The sequence below is a fragment of the Doryrhamphus excisus genome, linkage group LG3 (assembly GCF_037039965.1).
Source record: "Doryrhamphus excisus strain RoL-2023G ecotype Guam linkage group LG3, RoL_Dexc_Guam_v1.1, whole genome shotgun sequence".
Classification (NCBI taxonomy): domain Eukaryota; kingdom Metazoa; phylum Chordata; class Actinopteri; order Syngnathiformes; family Syngnathidae; genus Doryrhamphus; species Doryrhamphus excisus.
The window spans coordinates 3727561-3749763 of NC_136359.1; the positions used below are offsets into that span (position 1 = coordinate 3727561).

At 35.0% G+C, this 22203-nt stretch overlaps 2 protein-coding genes across 7 annotated transcripts in view; both read right to left on the reverse strand.

Moving 5' to 3' along the window:
- The window catches only part of trim36 (tripartite motif containing 36), a 29638-nt gene extending 27619 nt beyond the window's left edge, over positions 1-2019 (reverse strand). For 3 of the 6 annotated variants that reach the window (XM_058070766.2, XM_058070767.2, XM_058070771.2), the window contains exon 1: positions 1834-2019. In XM_058070766.2, coding sequence (XP_057926749.2) covers positions 1834-1896 — 63 coding nt within the window. In that variant the 5' untranslated portion in view covers positions 1897-2019. Of the gene's footprint in view, positions 1-527; positions 1633-1833 lie in introns of those variants that run through there. The other 3 variants (XM_058070769.2, XM_058070768.2, XM_078789465.1) reach the window with 3 other exon arrangements.
- An 8292-nt stretch (positions 2020-10311) lies between these two features.
- pggt1b (protein geranylgeranyltransferase type I, beta subunit) lies at positions 10312-21007 on the reverse strand. Its single transcript, XM_058070774.2, has 9 exons — positions 20853-21007; positions 20341-20459; positions 18953-19017; positions 18649-18800; positions 17409-17541; positions 15643-15688; positions 13963-14147; positions 12646-12754; positions 10312-10686 (listed from the first exon to the last, which is right to left on the reverse strand). The coding sequence occupies exons 1-9, from the start codon at positions 20990-20992 to the stop codon at positions 10520-10522; spliced, it is 1116 nt and encodes a 371-aa protein (XP_057926757.2). The 5' UTR covers positions 20993-21007; the 3' UTR covers positions 10312-10519.
- Between the last annotated feature and the right edge of the window lie 1196 nt (positions 21008-22203).

The following is a 22203-nucleotide window of genomic DNA, read 5'->3' on the forward strand; positions in this document are numbered from 1 at the left end:
TGACCACCTATATTCATTTATTTATCAAAATGAGGTTACAAAAACAAACACATATGCATTTAACTAAAAAAAAGCAATATAATTTTGATTGGTTTTAAGCTAGCTTGGTTTTCCTCTGTTACATAGGTGCAAAGGAGGAGGTATGGTCACGTGCACATTGGATGCATTGCTATCAGTTGTATGTCACTCCAATCATACGGTAGTTTTCTCATACATTACATAAGGAAGGATTAGTCCGCCAACAGCTAAATATAAACAAAACACACACACATACATACAAACACGGGGTGGTTTCTAACTTGCTCACGTTTACGAGTGAAGAGAATTACTCTTACTTTGTTTGTTTTGCGACATTAATTGAAGAAATACGGTACACGGCACGTGCAGGGAGAACAAATGCCATCAAATATTATATCAAAAAGCATATAAAGTGACCAGGGAATGTCTTCTAATAAGGAACGTACACAGTTTCTGTGTCTTTGTGTGCGAAATTAAACAAAACGCCGACCGAAAAGTTTGAAACTTACCGCGTGTGTGCTACTTCGCCGCATCTCCGAAGTCATGACGAAGGTCGAAAATGAAAAACGAAGCGAATTTTCTCGTTTTATCCGCAAATTAATACAAAATAAAGAACGCCGACCGTGTGAACTTTTTGTGACGAGGCTGAACAAGCAGTAGCCCCCCTTGTCGTGAATCAGCAGCAGAGTAAGTAGTGGCACATTCGCTTGCTCGGCCAGTGAAGGCAACACACCAGCAGGAGAGAAGGGGAGGGGAGGGGAGGGGGAGGAGAAGGGATATCTCCATAGGAACGGCTGTTGCTTTCAAGAGCATCTCGTAAACTTCATGGCGGGGAAGGGGGCATCAATCCAACATGGCGTTCATTGATTCATTTGACACTTTTAACTGTTAAACTAACATGTTTTTCGGTCCATAAAACGCGGCAACGTTATTGACACCACCCGTGGAGTGAAGTACTCGACTTTTATAGACTCAGTTGACTAATGACCACATAATACAAGAGCAGGACAGCTAACGATTTGCTAGCTAACTGCTAATGCTAATAACACAATTACGGGACACCTTAATAAACACCGATGAGAGTATGAAAAATGATTTACACCATCAAACGGGTATTCATTTGCCAGTATGTTTATAACACTGGCTGTACTTTGTACCGTGAAGCGATAAACAAGACGAATTAAAGCGTCCCTTTTCTTATTAGCCACAAGCTAATAAACCCAACTTAACTACACAAGCTGGTGCCAAGTGTGCCACATTAAGGTTAGCTAACAAGGGGGAGTGTGCACCCTGCCTGCGGCTCTATGTAACTGCCGTAAAGGTTGGAAATTAATTAAAAGAGGTTATAATTATTATTTACGAGTGATTTATAGGCTGTAGAAGAAAAAAAAGAAAGAAGAAAAACTGTTACTGTGGTGCGAGTTCGTAGTGTGTTAAGCTACACTAAGCTACACTAGGTGCTATTTCTGGGGGGGATCTATCACAATTGAGTATTATCATCTTTGTAAAGACAGCTTTAAATTGGATATGATGGGTGTGACGTCATAGCGATGCAAGTCATAGTCATGTAAAGATAATGTGTCGCTATAATAGAGCAGCCTGTACGTCATAATGTGATAAATAAATAATAACAAAATGGCAATAAAACATATAAATATGACACAAACACCCCAATAGATATAGATAATGCCGATAAATCATGTAAACGTGACATAAACGGTGGTGTAATTCTTCCCCCCGTCAGCATAGGCCGGAGCGGAGCATGCGGACTCACAAGCCGCCCCTCGTGCACAGACAGCCGGCGTCGAGACTCACCTCGCCCCGCTCGATGCGCTCCACGATGCTGGCGAACTCCGTCATGTCCTCCGAGTCCGACATGGCTGCAGCTTAAGGATGATGAGGGATGGGGATGATGCAAGAACCGGAGCTGTATTCAAACTACACACACATACAGTAAACACACACACACACACACACACACACACACACAACAGATGTGGGTTAGATCAACATGAAGCAAGCTTGACACCTCCCTCCATACCCTCCCTCTCCTCCCCTTCTCTTCCCTGCGCCGAACACAAGACAAATGCATTTTTTTTATTTATTTAGGAAAAAGCCCCCCCCCCTCACTTGGGTACCATCTCCATGCAGCATCCCTCATTGGTGATGTCTCCGTATCACAGAGCCCCTTTTCACCATGCAATCAAAGGGAACAGCCTCCATATTCCATCAAAAGGCAGGTTATTCCTATACTGATGGATGACAATAAAACAATCACACATGATAAATGTCTGTATTCAATAAGTGTCACGTGGAAATGACACTTGACTGACCCACAGTGCCCTCCGCTTACATCACTCATTAATCAATAAGAGCAGTGTTTTATTGACCCCCCCCTACATTGATTCATTTCAGTAACTTACTGTTAGAGGAATATTTCAACCATGGGTCAACATACTGTAGAAATTTACTGGTGTATACAGTAAAGAATGAGTCACTGCAAAAAATTAGTGTGAAAAAAAGTGTAAAAAAATATAAAAATATAAAATATATAAAATAGAAAAAAAATCCATATAAAGATCTTTTAAAAATATTTTTATGTTTCATACATATAACTAAGCATCACTGAATTGGAGAAAATAATAATAAAAAAATAAAATGTTTTGTAATTATCTGTTTTTCTAAATAAAAAAAAAAATCAAGAACTGCTAGTCATCAAAAATAAAAAACAATATTTAAAAAAAATAAAAATTAAAAAAACAAAAATATATAAAATTGATTTTTTTTCTATATAAAGATATTTTAAAAATATGTTTATGTTTCATACATATAACCAAGCATCACTGAATTGGGGAAAATAATAATAAAAAAATAAAATATTTTGTAATTATGTTTTTCTAAATAAATACAAAAAAAATTCATCAAAAATTAAAAAATATTTTTTAAAAAATAAAAAAAACAAAATATATAAAATTGACTTTTTTCCATATAAAGAACTTTTTAAAATATTTTTATGTTTCATACATACTATATACTGTAAAATATTAATATAACCAAGCATCACTGAATTTGAGAAAATAATAATAAAAAAATAAAATGTTTTGCAATTATCTATTTTTTTAAATAAAAAAAACAGAACTACAAGTCACCAAAAACTAAAAAATATTAATTTAATAAAAATTAAAATCAAACTTCAAACTTTTTCCATAGGGCCATGTAGCTTTGGATTTTTCTCCTCCCTTAATAATAAAAAACTTTGTCACACCACTGTATATCATATTTTTAGTTATTTTTAATGCAAAAACACCCTATGAAAAATGTAAAGCATGAGAGTCACTGTACAAAATTAGGGTGGAGAAAAGTGTAAAAAATTAAAAAAAAATATATATATATAAAATAGAATTTTTTTTCCATATAAAGATCTTTTTAAAATATTTTTATGTTTCATACATACTATATACTGTAAAATATTAATATAACCAAGCATCACTGAATTGGAGAAAACAATCATAAAAAAAATAAAATGTTTTGCAATTATCTATTTTTCTAAATAAAAAAAAATCCTAAAAAAACTAAAAAATATTTTAAAAAAAATCAAAATCAAACTTCTCCATGTAGCTTTGGATTTTTCTCCTCCCTTAATAATAATAACGTTTAGGCCCAATACTTTTTCACACCACTGTATATCATATTTTTAGTTATTTTTAATGCAAAAACACCCTATGAAAAATGCCACTATCCTTTGGCTCAATGTATTGCTAGCATTGCTACAATGTTGTTATGGGAACAGACTAGTACAAAGGTTACTGTGTCACTTTAGCGAAAGGTCAAGTTGAGGGGGCGTGTAAACCACTTTGTGCAAAAAATGAGAACAATGGATAGTTGAACACCGTCCGGTTTCATTAGGATTTGACTCTTTGTCCTCCAACTCTCGCAGATGTAGTTCTTGTATTGGGTTGCATGTCTCACAAAAGGACAACGCTACCACGCCCGAATACAGCTGCAGCTGGGACCTTATATAGTCTCTGGACAATTTCAATCTGGGTCAGGTTGAATTCTCCATGGAAAGATACTATGAAAGTCTAAATATGTGTACCGCAAAATCGGACAGTTCAAGAATAACAGTGTTGTAGATACCAAAATTGGCCCGCGGGCCAAATGTAGCCCGCAGGACACTAGTTTGAGGCCCCCGCCTAGATATGAATGTTAAAGGTTAAATAACTGTTAATAGTTATCCTCCCTATCCGTGTGGAAGTGGTAATTTTTTGGCTTTTTAAGTTTAAAGGAAATAACTTGAAGGCTACCGTTTAGGTCGCTAGCTCTCTAGTTTGCGAGTTAGCATGTGTCTCAAGACCCTGCAGTTGAGCAATATGTTGTAAATAAAAAAAGTATAAATGTGACTATAGTCGTGTTTTGTCATGTCTACAGGGCTCTAATAATGCTTTGTTCATTTTAATCTGAAAAAAATCATTTGTCTACCCACCAACTATATGTGGTTTCTTAAGTTTTTATTATTTGCCGTTTTATTATTATTATATTCATTTATTCTTGATTTGTTTATTTATTTTTCATCTTATTTTGTGTAGAAAAATAAAAATTAAGATATTTGAGAACAGTGGAATGTTTTATCAGAGCTTTTCTTGTAAGAAGAAATCAAAACCAAAGTTTATTAATTTTTCTGTTTTTAATAAATGCGTTTTTTTTTCTTTTTTTTGTAAAACCTGATGCGGCCCAGTCTCACCCAGACCCTAGCTCCAGTGGCCCCCAGGTAAATTGAGTTTTAGACCCCTGCTTTAAGGTGTATGGGTGAATCGCTGCAAAATCTGGTACACACTTTTAGGGTACAATGTTGAAAAAGATTGCTTGAAAAACATGGCTGCCATTAAGAAAAATGCGGAAAATTGTAAAAAAAAAAAAAAAACAGGAACAAACATGGTCTAATGCAAATTAATTTTTGCATGGATGCGATAGAAGATATGAATGACATAAAGTAAAAGACAAAAGCTTCTTTGTATGTGTTTTTTTTAATAGAATTATTTACCATAGATACAGTATTTGTTGCCACGCTTGGACCCTCATATTATTCAAAAACTGAACACAGCGAAAAAAAATCAACATTTGCATACCCGGCCACTCGTATATCTCATCCATCTTGCACATATTTATAGTCATTTACATGTTTTATCTACACTTGATATCTCTACAAAGCATAGAAAAAATAGATGGCATTTGAACATTACATTATGTATATTGAGGTCCAAACAATAACATCCAGGCAGAAAGCAGCTATTGAGTCAGATCTGTCCGTCCCGTTCGCCGTCCATCGCCAAGTCATCATTGAGAAGATCTGACTCAGCGGATTTTCCTCCTCTGAGAAATGCATTAGGATCCGGATTCCGAGAACAAAAAAAGGCGTGTTGTGGGTAAAGTGTGGTTCAGGTTGTTCAAAAGACAGTGTTGGGGGGGGGGGAAATGGATGAAAATGGACAAAATAATACTTTTATGAGGCACATAATAAAAAAAGTGAGGCTCCTTCTTAATCTTAATAAGCCTTAGAAGATGCATGAGACTCCAGACTATTCGATTAGAATTGATCCGGGTTCCCGGGAAAGCAGCACTGCATTAAAAAAGGCCAGAATCGTGCAGATTCTCGACAAAAATCATTTATATATTTAATTTTAGTTAATAGTTTTGTTGTGTTTTGAGCTAAAAGTCATCCCAGAATGACACTTTCATTAATAACACGACAAAATATGAAAAATACTGTGATGCAAACTAAGCTAGCAATGGCGGATGCATTGTCGTTGTTCTGTCGTCATGACGCTCTAAATTCACACCGGTCGGCCGAGGTTGAGCAGTGACGCCGGTGTCCGCGAGTTTCCGTGAATAATGGATGTCGCCGATGATTTATTCATCCCGCTGTTCCACTCTCAGTGTTCCCTCCTCCTCTAATAATAGTGTTCCACGGCGGTCCTGCCTTGTGTGAACAACAACAAAAGGTTACTGTGTTCAAACCTTCCAATAATCTTCAATTTATGAAAATGAAACAATATTTCTTCATCCTTACTAGTGGTTTCTGTTATTCAATTGAAAAAAAAATAAAATAAAAAAAAAAAAGGCAACTTGATTTTTTTTAGCATAAAATAGAAAGGGCTCTAGGCATGAGCCTTGGGGAACACCTGTGACAACAAGAGCTTCCTGTGTCTTCCAACACAAACCTACCAATAATCTTAAATTTATAAAATGAAACAATATTTCTTCATCCTTACTAGTGGTTTCTGTTATTCACTTTTTTTAGCATAAAATAGAAAGGGCTCTACTCATGAGCCTTGGGGAACACCTGTGACAACAAGAGGTTCCTGTGTCTTCCAACACAAACCTTCCAATAATCTTAATTTTTTTAAATGAAACAATATTTCTTCATCCTTCTAGTGGTTTCCGTTATTCACTTTTTTTTTAGCATAAAATAGAAAGGGCTCTACGCATGAGCCTTGGGGAACACCTGTGACAACAAGAGGTTCCTGTGTCTTCCAACACAAACCTTCCAATAATCTTAAATTTATAAAATGAAACAATATTTCTTCATCCTTACTAGTGGTTTCTGTTATTCACTTTTTTTTTAGCATAAAATAGAAAGGGCTCTACGCATGAGCCTTGGGGAACACCTGTGACAACAAGAGCTTCCTGTGTCTTCCAACACAAATCTTCCAATCATCTTCAATTTATAAAATGAAACAATATTTCTTCATCCTTACTAGTGGTTTCTGTTATTCACTTTTTTTTAGCATAAAATAGAAAGGGCTCTACGCATGAGCCTTGGGGAACACCTGTGACAACAAGAGGTTCCTGTGTCTTCCAACACAAACCTTCCAATAATCTTAATTTTTTTAAATGAAACAATATTTCTTCATCCTTCTAGTGGTTTCCGTTATTCACTTTTTTTTAGCATAAAATAGAAAGGGCTCTACGCATGAGCCTTGGGGAACACCTGTGACAACAAGAGGTTCCTGTGTCTTCCAACACAAACCTTCCAATAATCTTAATTTATAAAATGAAACAATATTTCTTCATCCTTCTAGTGGTTTCCGTTATTCACTTTTTTTTAGCATAAAATAGAAAGGGCTCTACGCATGAGCCTTGGGGAACACCTGTGACAACAAGAGGTTCCTGTGTCTTCCAACACAAACCTTCCAATAATCTTAAATTTTTTAAATGAAACAATATTTCTTCATCCTTACTAGTGGTTTCTGTTATTCACTTTTTTAGCATAAAATAGAAAGGGCTCTACTCATGAGCCTTGGGGAACACCTGTGACGACAAGAGCTTCCTGTGTCTTCCAACACAAATCTTCCAATCATCTTCAATTTATAAAATGAAACAATATTTCTTCATCCTTACTAGTGGTTTCTGTTATTCACTTGCAAAAAAAATTTTTTTTATCATAAAATGGAAAGGGCTCTACGCATGAGCCTTGGGGAACACCTGTGACAGAAGTGCTGCTTTTCCGCTCTTATATATAATAGTGTGAAAACTGAAAAAAAAAATTTTGAAAGGCAACAGAATGAGAATGAGGGATTACTCCCCAGCATGTTGGTCATGGTAATTATTATTATTATTTTTTTTATTATATTTGTTATATTCATCAAGAAACCGAGGAGAGTATGGAGTTTAAGGCACAGCATGTGTGTTTAGTTTTTTTTGTCATTTACAGTCGTTCTCAAATTGTAACAACGGCGTGGTTTGGCACACAGAACCCGGGCTAACCAGGTGCTAGCTTGTTACGTCAATGGAAAAGCAGCAATAACAACGTTTTTTTTTTAACTGTCAAACCGCATGCTAACACATTAGAAATATTCCGCTTCATTGCGTTCAATGAAAAGGCAAAGGTGAATAAATGCTTGATGTTCTGTTCACTGGCTATTTTCCAGAGTTTCTGTGTAAAAAGGGATTGTAGCTCTTCCAGCTGGAGCCAGATGTCAAAGATGGCGATGAAGTGGCAAGTTAAAAAAAAAAAAAAAAATCAAACATTTTCCACTCCTTAACAACTTCCCTAGAGAGGCTTCATTTTATTCCTGCTTGCCCCTGGAAGCTCTTTTCATTTTTTTGAACGTTCTTCCAGAAGACCAAAGACCCCCTAAGGTGGTTTGTTGATGCCATCTCTTGGGTGCACCGCCGCCTGATTAAAACCTCCTTGTTAGCTTCAACGCCCCAAAAAATGGGAGGGCTGGAATGAACCTTGAGAGTGGAGAGCTTTGAAGATATCTCCAAGAGCAATGGAAGGGTGTTATCCAATGGAAAGTGTTTGTCCTTTAGATGGTGCTTTGCTTCCAAGTATGAAAGGGATGACTGGACTCAACCATTTCTCATATTTTCAGACTCCTTGAAATTAATGTATAGATATATATATATCCCATAAGGCAGTGTTTTTCAACCTTTTTTGACCAAAAACCTAAAATGTTCCAAAATGTCACCACGACCTCACACGTGCATCAATAAGTCTATCGGAGGAACAAGCTAGGTGTTGCCACACGGACCAATATTACATTGCTATGCTAGTCTTTACACCACAGACACTCCACAGTAGCCATGTTTTTACATGACCACTTTTTCTCTTTCCGAATGACCTTTCAGGAAACAATGGTATCCATAGAAAGGAATATTCCAATCTCTTGTTTACATGCGCTGTGAAAATCAACCAGAATAGTCAATAGGGCATGCCCAGTAAAACGTAAACATCAACATCACGTGATACCGGCTTCCCTGAGTTATTCTTTCACTTGTTGGAATAACTCCGTATTGATAGTTTTTTTTCGTCTTTCCAGTCTTAAAATTTAGTTTGAATCCAAAATAAACTTTGCTTAATCCAGTGCCGATTGCTGGCCTCCATTTTTTAAAAGTGAAGAACGTAAATTTAAACAGGAAAAGATCAAATTCAATGTTGATAATATTTTATAATTAAACTCAGGACATGTTTTATATAGATATATATTTTCTTTTTTTAATAAAACTGGACTTGTGAATAAAGTATAGAAGGGTTTAGATTCTGTTCCACAGATGGCGCTAATGCACACGAAAGCAGCTTGCCAACCGCCAATAAACAACAGAAGAAGAACGCACCCTGACAAATTTCCGTTTGAGCGGGTACAAAATACGTCAATCGGATTGGTTAAAAGGAATATTCCATCCCTGTTCAATTCTTTCCGTTTTTTTTAGCAAATAAACCAAATGCAATTGGAATATTCGGGTCCATGTATACTATTGACATAATATTTGCAAATGATGATTAATACAGTAAAGTCTCATTATATCGATATCGGTTATATCGAAGTACTGCTTATTACGATACTATTTTCATGTCCCGGCAAATTTCTAGTCTTTTATGATATAATTAGTTCCGTTAGTACGATACCCGGTTATTATGATAATCCGGTTACTACGATGCCCTTTTCATCTCCCGCCAGCCAATTTGGTCTGCTTATATCGATACAAAAGCAGCTTAAATCAATCTTTGCTTAAGGATTTCAATACCAAAAAAGAACACGGCGAGCGGCTGCTTCCAGTCAACTTTATTTTTCACACTTCCACCACCAGAGTGCAGCACACACACCGATTCCCGCACTTCCTGGTTCACAGGTCATGCTCAACCAACTGACATAGCATACACACCTATTCCAACGAAGACACGAGCGTACAAATACATGTATTTCATTGTGTTGTATTCAGATATCTTTTTATCGCTTGCAATAATCACTGTTTTTCATATGTACATGCTGGCGTTCGTTGGTTCTTCTGTTGCAGGCATGTGTTTGGCCAGCTATGTGGGGCGGGTTGAGCATGACCTGTGAACCAGGAAGTGCGGGAATCGGTGTGTGTGTGCTGCGCTCTGGTGGTGGAAGTGTGAAAAATAAAGTTGACTGGAAGCAGCCGTTCGCCGTGTTCTTTTTTGGTATTGAAATCCTTAAGCAAAGATTGATTTAAGCTGCGAGTGCGTTATTGCCCACTTTTAATGCAGTTCGGCGCAGGATCGGATATATGGATAGTCCGGTTATATCGGTATTTTTTCCAGACTCCCGAGAATATCGATATAACGAGACTTTACTGTAAATGTTAATTATAAAAAGTGATATTGGATAATTCCTCACGGCACACCTGACGGTTTCTCAAGGTACACTAGTGTGCCGCGGCACAGTGGTTGAAAATCACTGCCATTAAGGGATGATCTATAATGAAACTGCTACTGCTTTGTTTTCCTATTCTTAATAATAACAGAGACAGTTTGGCACCTGTGATGTGTTCAGGTATCTGGTGAGTTTTTTCTGGCACATTTTTTTTTTTTTTTTTTTTAAACCCAAAAGGCAGCTTGACTTAACAGAAAGGCCACTTTTCAAAGTTACTAACCGGACACTTTTTTTCCGGAAATAAAAAGGAAAAATACTCCAGATGGCCTTGACTCGGTCGGTACTTGCGTGTACTGAAACCCGATGGGATGCTCCCCTCTTTGTCAGTGCTGTCGGCTGCAGCCGTCGCTATTGTCCTTCCACGTCTGCTGCAGATGTCGGAGGTGCTCAAAGGCCCTCTGGGTGATGTTGAGAGCTGGGTGGACCTTCCTCAGGCTGGGCTCGCCGATCAGAGAGAGTCCGCACAGGCCCAAGTAGGCGTGTAGAGGGTCTTGGGGAGGGATATAAAAAGGAGAGTGTGAAATGTGTGAAAGGAGGTTGGAAGAAAGTGGGTCAGGGATGGCTCACATCCAATAATCATGGATGTGAGCGTAAAACATCTGCATGTGTCCGGTCAGTAGACGGCACAATACGAGCCATCTCACGTCACATTTACTTCATTAAACAAGCATCTGACCTCCCTTTTTTTTTTTTGTTGCACTGCTCCTTTCAGTAGGCGATGAATAATTCAAAAGAGTCTCGTCAGTCGTAACCCTTTGCCTGTCCTCGGGGACTAACTAAAAGCTGCACAGACCAGTAAATGGACCAGTAATTGAATTATAATGAAATGACAAGATGATTGCAAGGCTACATCAGAATCAATCAAGCGAGCTGGATGTCACTGGAGCTATAAAACACAACCAAGGCTACTGACAATCATATCACAAGCTAGTAAGCTAGTATTAATATGTATGTTATGCAGGTTTTTAGCCGGTAACGTGACTTGTATTTTTTTTTTTTTTTTTTTTTTACAAAAGCAATAACTCTTTATGATGTTATAACACTCATGTGTGTCCTTGCGGCCTTTTTATGACATAAATGGCCATCATCATCATCTCCCTCATTTATTTGCTCCACTTCTATGAGAAGAGGTGCTATAGGTTATCACATGGTTTGTCTGGTATCAGGCCAGGTATCATGCACCCAAGTGTCGGTCGAGGTCTGATACTGGCACGCATGTGATGATCTTATTATCACGTACTATTTAATCAAAAGACCATTTTGTTTCCAGAAAAATTTCAGTTTATTACATGTATTATATCTAAACAATGTAAACACAGGAAGTTTAGCTTTCGTTTTTCCATCATGTAACGTGCCAGAGAGTTGAATTTTGATTTGAGAGAATCAGGCTCGTATTCATCCCCATTTTCTTTTCTGATTTGATAAAATAAACATAGACACGTATTTGTCTAACTCAGGCGGGGGGGGGAATACTTTCTACTGGTCTTCGTTCGTTCTTGCAGTTGATGAGCCATTCAGAAAAAAGCTTGAGGTCGCCCTTGGTTTTCCGACTAGTATTTGCATTTTTAGTTGTTTTTTTTTCCGATCATTTCAAGAGTGTCTTCCTCATTAATGGCCAAATGTGGCCCGCAGGACACCAGTTTGAGGCCCCCGCCTTGATATGAAAGTTTAATGTTTGATATGGATGCTGTATGGTATCATGTACCCAGAAAAAATTATTACATTTGATTAATGTTCATGTTAAAGGTTAAATAACTGTTAATAGTTATCCTCCCTATCCGTGTGGAAGTGGTAAGTTTTTGGTTATTTAAGTTTAAAGGAAGTAACCTGAAGGCAACCGTTTAGGTCGCTAGCTCTCTAGTTTGCGAGTTAGCATGTGTCTCGAGACCCCGCAGTTGCGCAATATGTTGTAAATAAAAAGAGTATAAATGTGACTATAGTCGTGTTTTGTCATGTCTACAGGGCTCTAATAATGCTTTGTTCATTTTAATCTGAAAAAAATAATTTGTCTACCCACCAACTATATGTGGTTTCTTAAGTTTTTATTATTTGCCGTTTTATTATTATTATTATTATATTTATTTATTTATTACTGATTGATTGATTTTCTTTATTCTTGATTTGTTTATTTATTTTTCATGTTATTTTGTGTAGAAAAATAAAAAGTAAGATATTTGAGAACAGTGGAATGTTTTATCAGAGCTTTTATTGTAGAAAATCGAAACCAAAGCAAAGTTTATTAATTTTTCCGTTTTTAATAAATGCGTTTTTTTTTTTTGGAAAACCTGATGCAGCCCAGTCTCACCCAGACCCTAGCTCCAGTGGCCCCCCCAAGTAAAGTGAGTTTGAGACCCCTGGTGTAAGATTACAATGGAGACCAGTCATCCAAAAGTCCCAGTAGCCTTTTCAATTTATCTGACACTGTACAATAAGGATCTGCATTATGTACCTGGGTGGCTGTCTGGCCACTTGGCGAAGCCCCCCACCAATCGATCTTGCGTGGAGAGGATGAAGGTCCTGTTCTTGTCAAAGTTGGTGTACTGGAACACATCTAATAGCTGAGACAGTAGGCAATGAAAGGTGAGAAAATGTTATAACGACATCAAGTGTTTACACGATGGAATGAATATATATATATATATATATATATATAGTATATATATATATATATATATATATGAATATGAATAATGCTTTTGCACCTCTGGCACAGCTGTGACCTACATAGTCGCAGATTAGCTACATTGGCGTGATGGCGCCTTACTCATTGCTGTTTAAGTTGAGCTCTTTATTTTTGGATAACACCACTGGCATAGCTATGACCCACATGTTTGTATTTGTATTCAAGTGGGAATATGTCCACACAATTAATTACGCCTATTATTTTTTTCTATGCACAAAAAAATAATAATTTTTGGTCACTGAAAACTTTTTCCTCAAAAATTTTCGAAACTAGGAAATAATGCAATTTTTTATGTATTTCTTAAATGTTGTAAAAAGGCTAAAAAGACTGATATATTTAAATATTAAAGTCTTTGATTCTATGGTTGTGGGCCAATAAAGGATGAAATGCAGTCGTAAATGGCCCTTGGGCTACACTTTGGACACCAATGCTTTATTTAGAGCAGGGGTCTCAAACACGCGGCCACTAGTTTGAGGCCCCCGATTGATATGAAAGTTTAATGTTAGTGCGGCCCGCGCAAGTTTGATATGGATGCTGTATGGTATCATGTACCCAGAAAAAATTATTACGTTTGATTAATGTTCATGTTAAAGGTTAAATAACTGTTAATAGTTATCCTCCCTATCCGTGTGGAAGTGGTAAGTTTTTGGCTTTTTAAGTTTAAAGGAAATAACTTGTTTTATCAGAGCTTTTCTTGTAGAAAATTGGAACCAAAGCAAACTTTTTAAATTTTTCTTGTTTTTAATAAATGCATTTTTTTGTTTTGTTTTTTTAAAACCTGATGCGGCCCAGTCTCACCCAGACCCGAGCTCCAGTGGCCCCCAAGTAAATTGAGTTTGAGACCCCTGATTTAGAGGGTCCATTTACCAACACGGGAGGCAAAATTGCATTGCCATAATTTTGCAGACAGTATGCTGCATACACATTAATGTTAAATAACACAATAACATAATGGACACGGAATTAAGACAACAACAAAATGAGAAAAAATAAGAAAATATGTGCATGAAATTACAGCATTTCATCTGTCAATCATCAACCCCATAAAAAAAAAATACAAGCGAGTGCACATGTGAGGCGTACCTCTAAAGTGGCGCCCACCCAAAAGGAGTAGCACGTGTCCACAGGCTTGTTGGGCCGACCGTGGAAGCCACTCTGCTGCCTCATGATGCACCAGCGGCGGATCCTGTCCAATTCCCGCTGACCCAACGCTTCCTCCAATCGACCCATCAGACAGAGAGAGGCGATGGCGCAGTACGTCCAGCCGCCTGAAAGATGGGCCACAAAAAGCGAGGACATATCCTTTGATGATGATATTTATAGATTACGCATCTGTGTATGTGTGCACAAACATGGTTCTTTGGAGATTAGCCTATTTTCCCCATGAGCTGCACTGATGACTGAAAGGATAACATTCTTAGTCAAATACAAGTCTGACAGTTTTACACACCTTCGTGTTCCCAGAATATGAGATTATTTTAGCGTTCCGTGACTTGCCAATTTATGTGGAAACACCATTTTTAACTAAAAACACGCATGATGTCACAAGAGACCTCATAAGACCTCTGCTCAGAAAGCATCACAGATTGCCTCTACAGTAAGGGTCTCAAACTCAATTTACTTGGGGGCCACTGGAGCTAGGGTCTGGGTGAGACTGGGCCGCATCAGGTTCATAGGCATCAGGAAACCACATATAGTTGGTGGGTAGACAAATTATTTTTTTCAGATTAAAATGAACAAAGCATTATTAGAGCCCTGTAGACATGACAAAACACGACTATAGTCACATTTATACTCTTTTTATTTACAACATATTGCGCAACTGCAGGGTCTTGAGACACATGCTCACTCGCAAACTAGAGAGCTAGCAACCTTAACGGTAGCCTTCAAGTTATTTCCTTTAAACTTAAATAGCCAAAAACTTACCACTTCCACACGGATAGGGAGGATAACTATTAACAGTTATTTAACCTTTAACATGAACATTAATCAAACGTACCAACTACCCACCAACTATATGTGGTTTCTTAAGTTTATATTATTTGCCGTTTTATTATGATTATTATATTTATTTATTTATTACTAATTGATTGATTTTCTTTATTCTTGATTTGTTTATTTATTTTTCATCTTATTTTGTGTAGAAAAATAAAAAGTAAGATATTTGAGAACAGTGGAATGTTTTATCAGAGCTTTTATTGTAGAAAATCGAAACCAAAGCAAAGTTTATTCATTTTTCTGTTTTTAATAAATGCGGGGGGGGGGGGGGGTTGGAAAACCTGATGCGGCCCAGTCTCGCCCAGACCCTAGCTCCAGTGGCCCCCAAGTAAATTGAGTTTGAGACCCCTGCGTTAGATTAACGCTCAGTTTGGACTCTTTTGGACTGTGCTTCCGGAATAACAAACAAAAAACAGACTGTGTGTATATATATATATATTTATACTATATATTTTGTATTTTCATCTTTAATGCATCTACTTCATCTAAACAAATTCCTAGTATGTGTTTAATCATACCTGGCAATAAACAATTTCTGATTCTGATCTGCGGCAGTAACAACATTTCACTCGAGCACGCATTAATAAGGACAACAGTGCTTGGAAAAATAATCACTAATCCTATAAACCAGTTACTCCCATAAGCCACCTTGGCGCCCACACAAGCTTGAAGAAGCATTAACATACTCATGGATTAATCCTTAGCCGGTGAAAGTAAATTGATAACACGTACGGTTAAAAATGGTGAAGAGAAGCCAGTACTCACCATGTGACTCTCGTCCTGCTCCCTGACCAAAACCGTTGTCATAAGACTGCATGGAGGACACAAAAGAAGACAACTTTCACTGGCATGATAAATGGGTGATGGAGAACAGTGCATTGCTGTGGGAAAACATGAAGAAGCTCTTTATTTGGATCATTTTCATCAATGGTCCCCCCTTGTTTTTTGAGGAATACCTGGAATATGAAATTATAAAAAAATTTCATTACAAAGATATTCCAAGAAAACAACCTGACCGGGTCATTTTTGACCCACTTATGGAAGGTTGGGGTAGTAACACAAAAACTAAAATTTCTTAAAATGTATAAAAGGTAAGTTAAAAATGTGAATGGCATGATATCAAAAACATGTTTTTTGAGGAATACCTGGAATATGAAATGATAAAAAAAATTTCATTACGAAGATATTTCAAGAAAACAACCTGACCGGGTCATTTTTGACCCACTTATGGAAGGTTGGGGTAGTAACACAAAAACTAACATTTCTTAAAATCTATAAAAGATAAGCTAAAAATGTGAATGGCATGATATCAAAAACATGTTTTTTGAAGAATACCTGGAATATGAAATGATTAAAAATGTTCATTACAAAGATATTTCAAGAAAACAACCTGACCGGGTCATTTTTGACCCACTTATGGAAGGTTGGTGTAGTAACACAAAAACTAAAATTTCTTAAAATGTATAAAAGGTAGTTTAAAAATGCGAATGGTATGATAGCAAAAACATGTTTTTTGAGGAATACCTGGAATATGAAATGATAAAAAATTTTCATTACAAAGATATTTCAAGAAAACAACCTGACCGGGTCATTTTTGACCCACTTATGGAAGGTTGGGGTAGTAACAAAAAAACTAAAATTTCTTAAAATGTATAAAAGGTAAGTTAAAAAATTGAATGACATGATATCAAAAACATGTTTTTGAGGAATACCTGAAATATGAAATGATTTTCAGGACAAAGATATTTCAAGAAAACAACGTGACCGGGTCATTTTTGACCCACTTATGGAAGGTTGTTGTAGTAACAAAAAAACTAAAATTTCTTAAAATGTATAAAAGGTAAGTTAAAAAATTGAATGACATGATATCAAAAACATGTTTTTGAGGAATACCTGAAATATGAAATGATTTTCAGGACAAAGATATTTCAAGAAAACATGACCGGGTTATTTTTGACCCACTTATGGAAGGTTGGAGTAGTAACAAAAAAACTAAAATTTCTTAAAATGTATAAAAGGTAAGTTAAAAATGTGAATGACATGATATCAAAAACATGTTTTTTGAGGAATAACTGAAATATGAAATGATTTTCATTACAAAGATATTTCAAGAAAACAACCTGACCCAGTCATTTTTGACCCACTTATGCATCTAAGGGTTAATAAAGCAGAGACAAACAGCATAGTGGCCCTATACTCTCTGCACATGAGTAAATAAACACCCCTTAGCTACTATAATGTATGATGAAATATGGCCATGAAACTAATGTTAGGAATCCTGCAAAGAGGGAAGTGCATGAATTTCGCAATGAAGCGTAAAAAAAACCTTTTCTCCACATGACCTAGAACAATCCCAGCAACTGCTTTATAGCCATGATACACTGCATTCATTAGAAATGAGTTTTTTCTAGGGCAGCGTGCCACCCTTTGAAGGTGGGTGGCCTCATTGGCAGAGACTACACGAAAACAATCACAGGTCAGACAATCAGGCCTCCACGAAGGTAACGTTTCGACGTTCACTGACTACTCACCAAGCTTCCTCGGATGTACTCGATGGCCTTTTGGATATCCATGCCCGACCAATCATCCAGCATGTAACAGATACTAGTGGCACAGTAGATAAAGCGGATATCGTTTTCGCTTCCTTCTGGCACGGCGTAGAAACTAAAAGGGGAAAAGATAACTGTCTCAATGAGGAAAAAGGAGGCAGATTGACTAATAATGCTCGGTCCACATTTTATTTTTAGAAACATATTAATTACATAATATAATATTTATGTATATATTTACACTTACAATTTTAGCATATTTAATTTTAGCATATTTAATGATGTCATTTTATGACATATGGTAATGGTTTTACTTCATTTTAACATGCATCAAATTACAATTGAGTGCATCACATCATCAGTTCACAGTTCCACATGTCCAAAAGGAGTAGGAAGAAGCAAAGCTTATTAAATCCTACCCCTAATCCTAACTGTTACATTTGTTCACCTCCTGCTTTCCTAATATAGTTAAATTTTCAATTTTATATTTTGTATTTTACATTGTGTATTTTACATTGTGTATTTTGTATTTTTTATTTAATGTTTTATATTTTGTATTTAATGTTTTTATATTTTTTATTTAATGTTTTATATTTTTTATTTAATGTTTTTATTTTATTTTATTTTTTTATTTTATAATTTAATTTTATTTAATTTAATTTTCCATTCCATAGTTTGATTCCACATACTGAAATGCTATGGCTTTTTAACGTAGTCCTAGCATAAGTGTTTCAAATGTAAGAGAAGTATTGAATTACATTTTTAGCTAATTGGTTATTTTTAGCCTTATGCATTATGTCAGCTGTTTGAAGATGAACTATATCAGCAAGTTGAAGTATTTGTGATTTTAGAAATAAGGAGTTAGTATGTTAGTACTCTGTAGGCGCCATTATGAATTATCCTTACTGACCTTTTTTTGCAGTACATTTAGCGAGTGAAGATTGCTTTTATAGTTATTAGCCCATATTTCCACACAATAAGTAAGATATGGTAGAACCAGAGAGCAATAAAGAGTGTGGAGTGATTTCCGATTTGTTCAATATTTAAATATTTCCAGCCACCTTATGTTGCATATTTGTAATATGAGGTTTCCAGCTCATATTTTCACATATATATATATAATAGGTAATTGTATTATTTAAATGCTATTCATAATCATACAAAAATCAGGCCACAGTAAACAATGAATAGTATGGTTGTTGTGTGCATGTGTGTTTCTAACCTGCCGTCATCGAGCTGCAAGGCCCTGAGACCGGCCAGGCAGGCCTGTTTGTTGACACGGCTCAGGTCGTCTCCCAGTATGAGCAAAGAGCACAATCCAGTGTAAGTCATGGCTATGTGGCCGCTGTCGTACGGATGGAGCACACCTGGACCCTGAACAATAAATACATATAATTGGAGCAGTTGTATATATATATAAATATGGTTCTAATTTAACATAGAACCATGAATTGTGGTGGTTAAGTTACAAAATAGACAGCATAAGCAATGACGCCCAAAAACAGGGACACACGGACAGATGGTACCTTGGTGCTGTACGGAATTCCAATGTGTGATGATCCTCGAAAGCCGCAGCGACTGAGGTTCGATTCTGGAAATAGACAAGCGGAGAAACAAACATGAGCAACGCAAAAGAGTGCTGCTGCCACCTACTGGCCATCACTGAAACATAGACATAGACTTTCTTTATTGTCATTGCACAATAACACAGCAGTGAAATTGCCAACCAAATGTATAATAAATAATAAATAATAAATAATAAATAATAAATAATAAATAATAAATAATAAATAATAAATAATAAATAATAAATAATAAATAATAAATAATAAATAATAAATAATAAATAATAAATAATAAATAATAAATAATAAATAATAAATAAATGGGGGGACAAAAATGACTAAAAATAATAATGATATTAATTTCAAAATTATAAAAACATTTTGTGCAATTTTTGGAAAATTAGCTTTGGGCAAAGGTTATTAAATTGTGGGAATAAAGTCCAAAAATGATGTAAATAAGTCATAATATTATGAGAAGAAATGTTTGTAAAACAAATGGGAAAAAAAGACCAATAGAATATTTTAAGTTTAGTTTAAGTTTAGTCTTGGTAGCATATGGTTTATGAAATATTAGTATTAATAAAGTGGCCTTTGTATCTTTTCATTTTTCACAATGTTACAGGTTGGGGAAAAAAAATTGCAATATTACCGGAATGAAATGGAAATATGATGGGAATAAACTCACATGAAAAAAGTTAAATAAAAATAAAATAAAAATAAAAATAAAAATAAAAATAAAAATAAAAATAAAAATAAAAATAAAAATAAAAATAAAAATAAAAATAAAAATAAAAATAAAAATAAAAATAAAAATTAAATAATAAATAATAAATAAATGAATACATGCAGGTTGGGGAAAAAATTGCAATATTACCGGAATAAAATGGAAATATGATGGGAATAAACTCACATGAAAAAAGTTAAATAATAAATAATAAATAATAATGATGTGGAGAATAAATAGATTACATAAAATATGAACAATGTACAGTAAGTTCAACAAATAATTTAAATAATTTAGAAAAAATAACAATAATTTAAAGTTTTCAAAGAATACAAAGAAAGAACAATATGTTCTGCTACCTTGAATAATAATCAGTAATAGCCTCCGTATGTAAAAAAAATAAAATAAAATAAAAATAGGCCTACATCAAGACTATACACTGCTCCCATTCACAGTGTATGATATAATGTACACAATATTATGGACTGCATCATGCAGTGAAGTGGGATGTTGCACTGTGTTCCGATGCCTTTATTCTCTACCCTTATTGATTATTGCATGGTCCGGTTTCTGCATGTATGTATGTATGCATGCATGCATGTATGTTTGCAAGCGTGGGACTCACTGTCTTCTGTGGGAAGAACCTGCATGGAGTAGATCCACTCGATCATGACATTACTATCGATGACATTCAGGGCATCGAGCATATCGAGACCAGACAAGGCAAAGAATATGATAGTCAACCTGGAAAAGGAGGAGAATATGTTATTCCTAAAAAACACCACACAGAAAGCACAAAAAGCGGGTTGCTAGTTATGACATACATGGGCTAGCAGTGTTAAGCTAGTTGGGGGGACAGTTTAAGACTCAATAATATAGTCAAATTTCTTTGCGGATTAATTTTTACCCAACGTTCTTAACCTGTACTGTTAAAACACAATTTATCAAAGTAGTTGCTGAACATTAAGTTATGTGGCGCTGCCATGGAACAAGTTTGTTTCCTGTTGCTGCACTTACAAATATGTCACAACTTCACGAGCTGATGTTAGCAACACATGCTAAGTGGCACTGCAGCCTTTTACGTGTAAGAGGAAAAACGCCCCCCCAAAAAGGCCAGTCTGGAATTTTGGAGCTCACCTAGTGGTCTCCAGGGAGGCGTATCTCTCTGGTAGAACCTGAAGAGTTCTCTGGAAGAAGCGTACATGTCGGTCTCTTAAAAAATCTAGCTGCTCCAATTCGTCAGTAAGGATCACCTCCTCCGCCATCTTTGAATCCATTTTTGTTTCCGCAAAGCGAGGACTGTTTCCGGTGGGGTATTTTAAAAAAATAAAAGCATCACTGTAGTAGTATTATAGTGTACAAATACACGGCGCTTTTTGTATTGGATCGTGTTTCTCATGCATTTATTTAATAAAAATAAACAGGCAAGCCTTATGAGAGGCCAAAATAAAAATGAAAATAACAAGTCGCGTATTTTACTATTTTTTCCAATTGAAAACCCACAACTATGTTTGCATGATTCATCTTTCAAAAGTGGAGCAAGCAAGTCATGGAGATGATCATTTTTTTCTCACATTTGGTGAGCATTTGCTGATATAGTTCATCTTCAATGCATAAAGCTAAAAATAACCAATTACCTAAAAAATAAAAAATAAAAAATAAAAAATAAAAAATAAAAAATAAAAAATAATAAATAAAAAATAAAAAATAAAAAATAAAAAATAAAAAATATAAAATAAAAAATAAAAAATAAAAAATAAAAAATAAAAAATAAAAAATAAAAAATAAAAAATAAATAAATAAAAAAAATGACCGCAGTACTCACATTAACAGCAACATTATGCTCGGTCAGCCTGTTTGCTGTTAGCTGACTTACAGATAGTTAGCAGAGATCCAGACTTTATTTTAAGATGAGTAGTGAAGCCTTTTTTTAATAAAAAAAAAATTCTCACAATTAAAGAAAGTAATTTCATGACAATAAAAAGGAAACATTACAAGAGTTAAGTGTGAATAAAAATAAAAAATAAAAAATAAAAAATAAAAAATAAAAATAAAAAATAAAAAATAAAAAATAAAAAATAAAAAATAAAAAATAAAAAATAAAAAATAAAAAATAAAAAATAAAAAATAAAAAATAAAAAATAAAAAATAAATGACCACAGTACTCACATTAACAGCAACATTATGCTCGGTCAGCCTGTTTGCTGTTAGCTGACTTACAGATAGTTAGCAGAGATCCAGACTTTATTTTAAGATGAGTAGTGAAGCCTTTTTTTAATAAAAAAAAATTCTCACAATTAAAAAAAGTAATTTCATGACAATAAAAAGGAAACATTACAAGAGTTAAGTGTGAATAAAAATAAAAAATAAAAAATAAAAAATAAAAAATAAAAAATAAAAAATAAAAAATAAAAAATAAAAAATAAAAAATAAAAAATAAAAAATAAAAAATAAAAAATAAAAAATAAAAAATAAAAAATAAAAAATA

Bases quoted from the DNA above. Each gene is read 5' to 3' on its own strand.
- pggt1b (XM_058070774.2), bottom strand. From the start codon at position 20,992: ATGGATTCAAAGATGGCGGAGGAGGTGATCCTTACTGACGAATTGGAG. The intron at 17,542-18,648 runs GTTAGAAACACA...TTCCCCTTTTAG, and splicing joins TTGCAGCTCGATGACGGCAG to TTTCTACGCCGTGCCAGAAG. The intron at 10,687-12,645 runs GTACATAATGCA...TCCCTCCCCAAG, and splicing joins GTGGCCAGACAGCCACCCAG to ACCCTCTACACGCCTACTTG.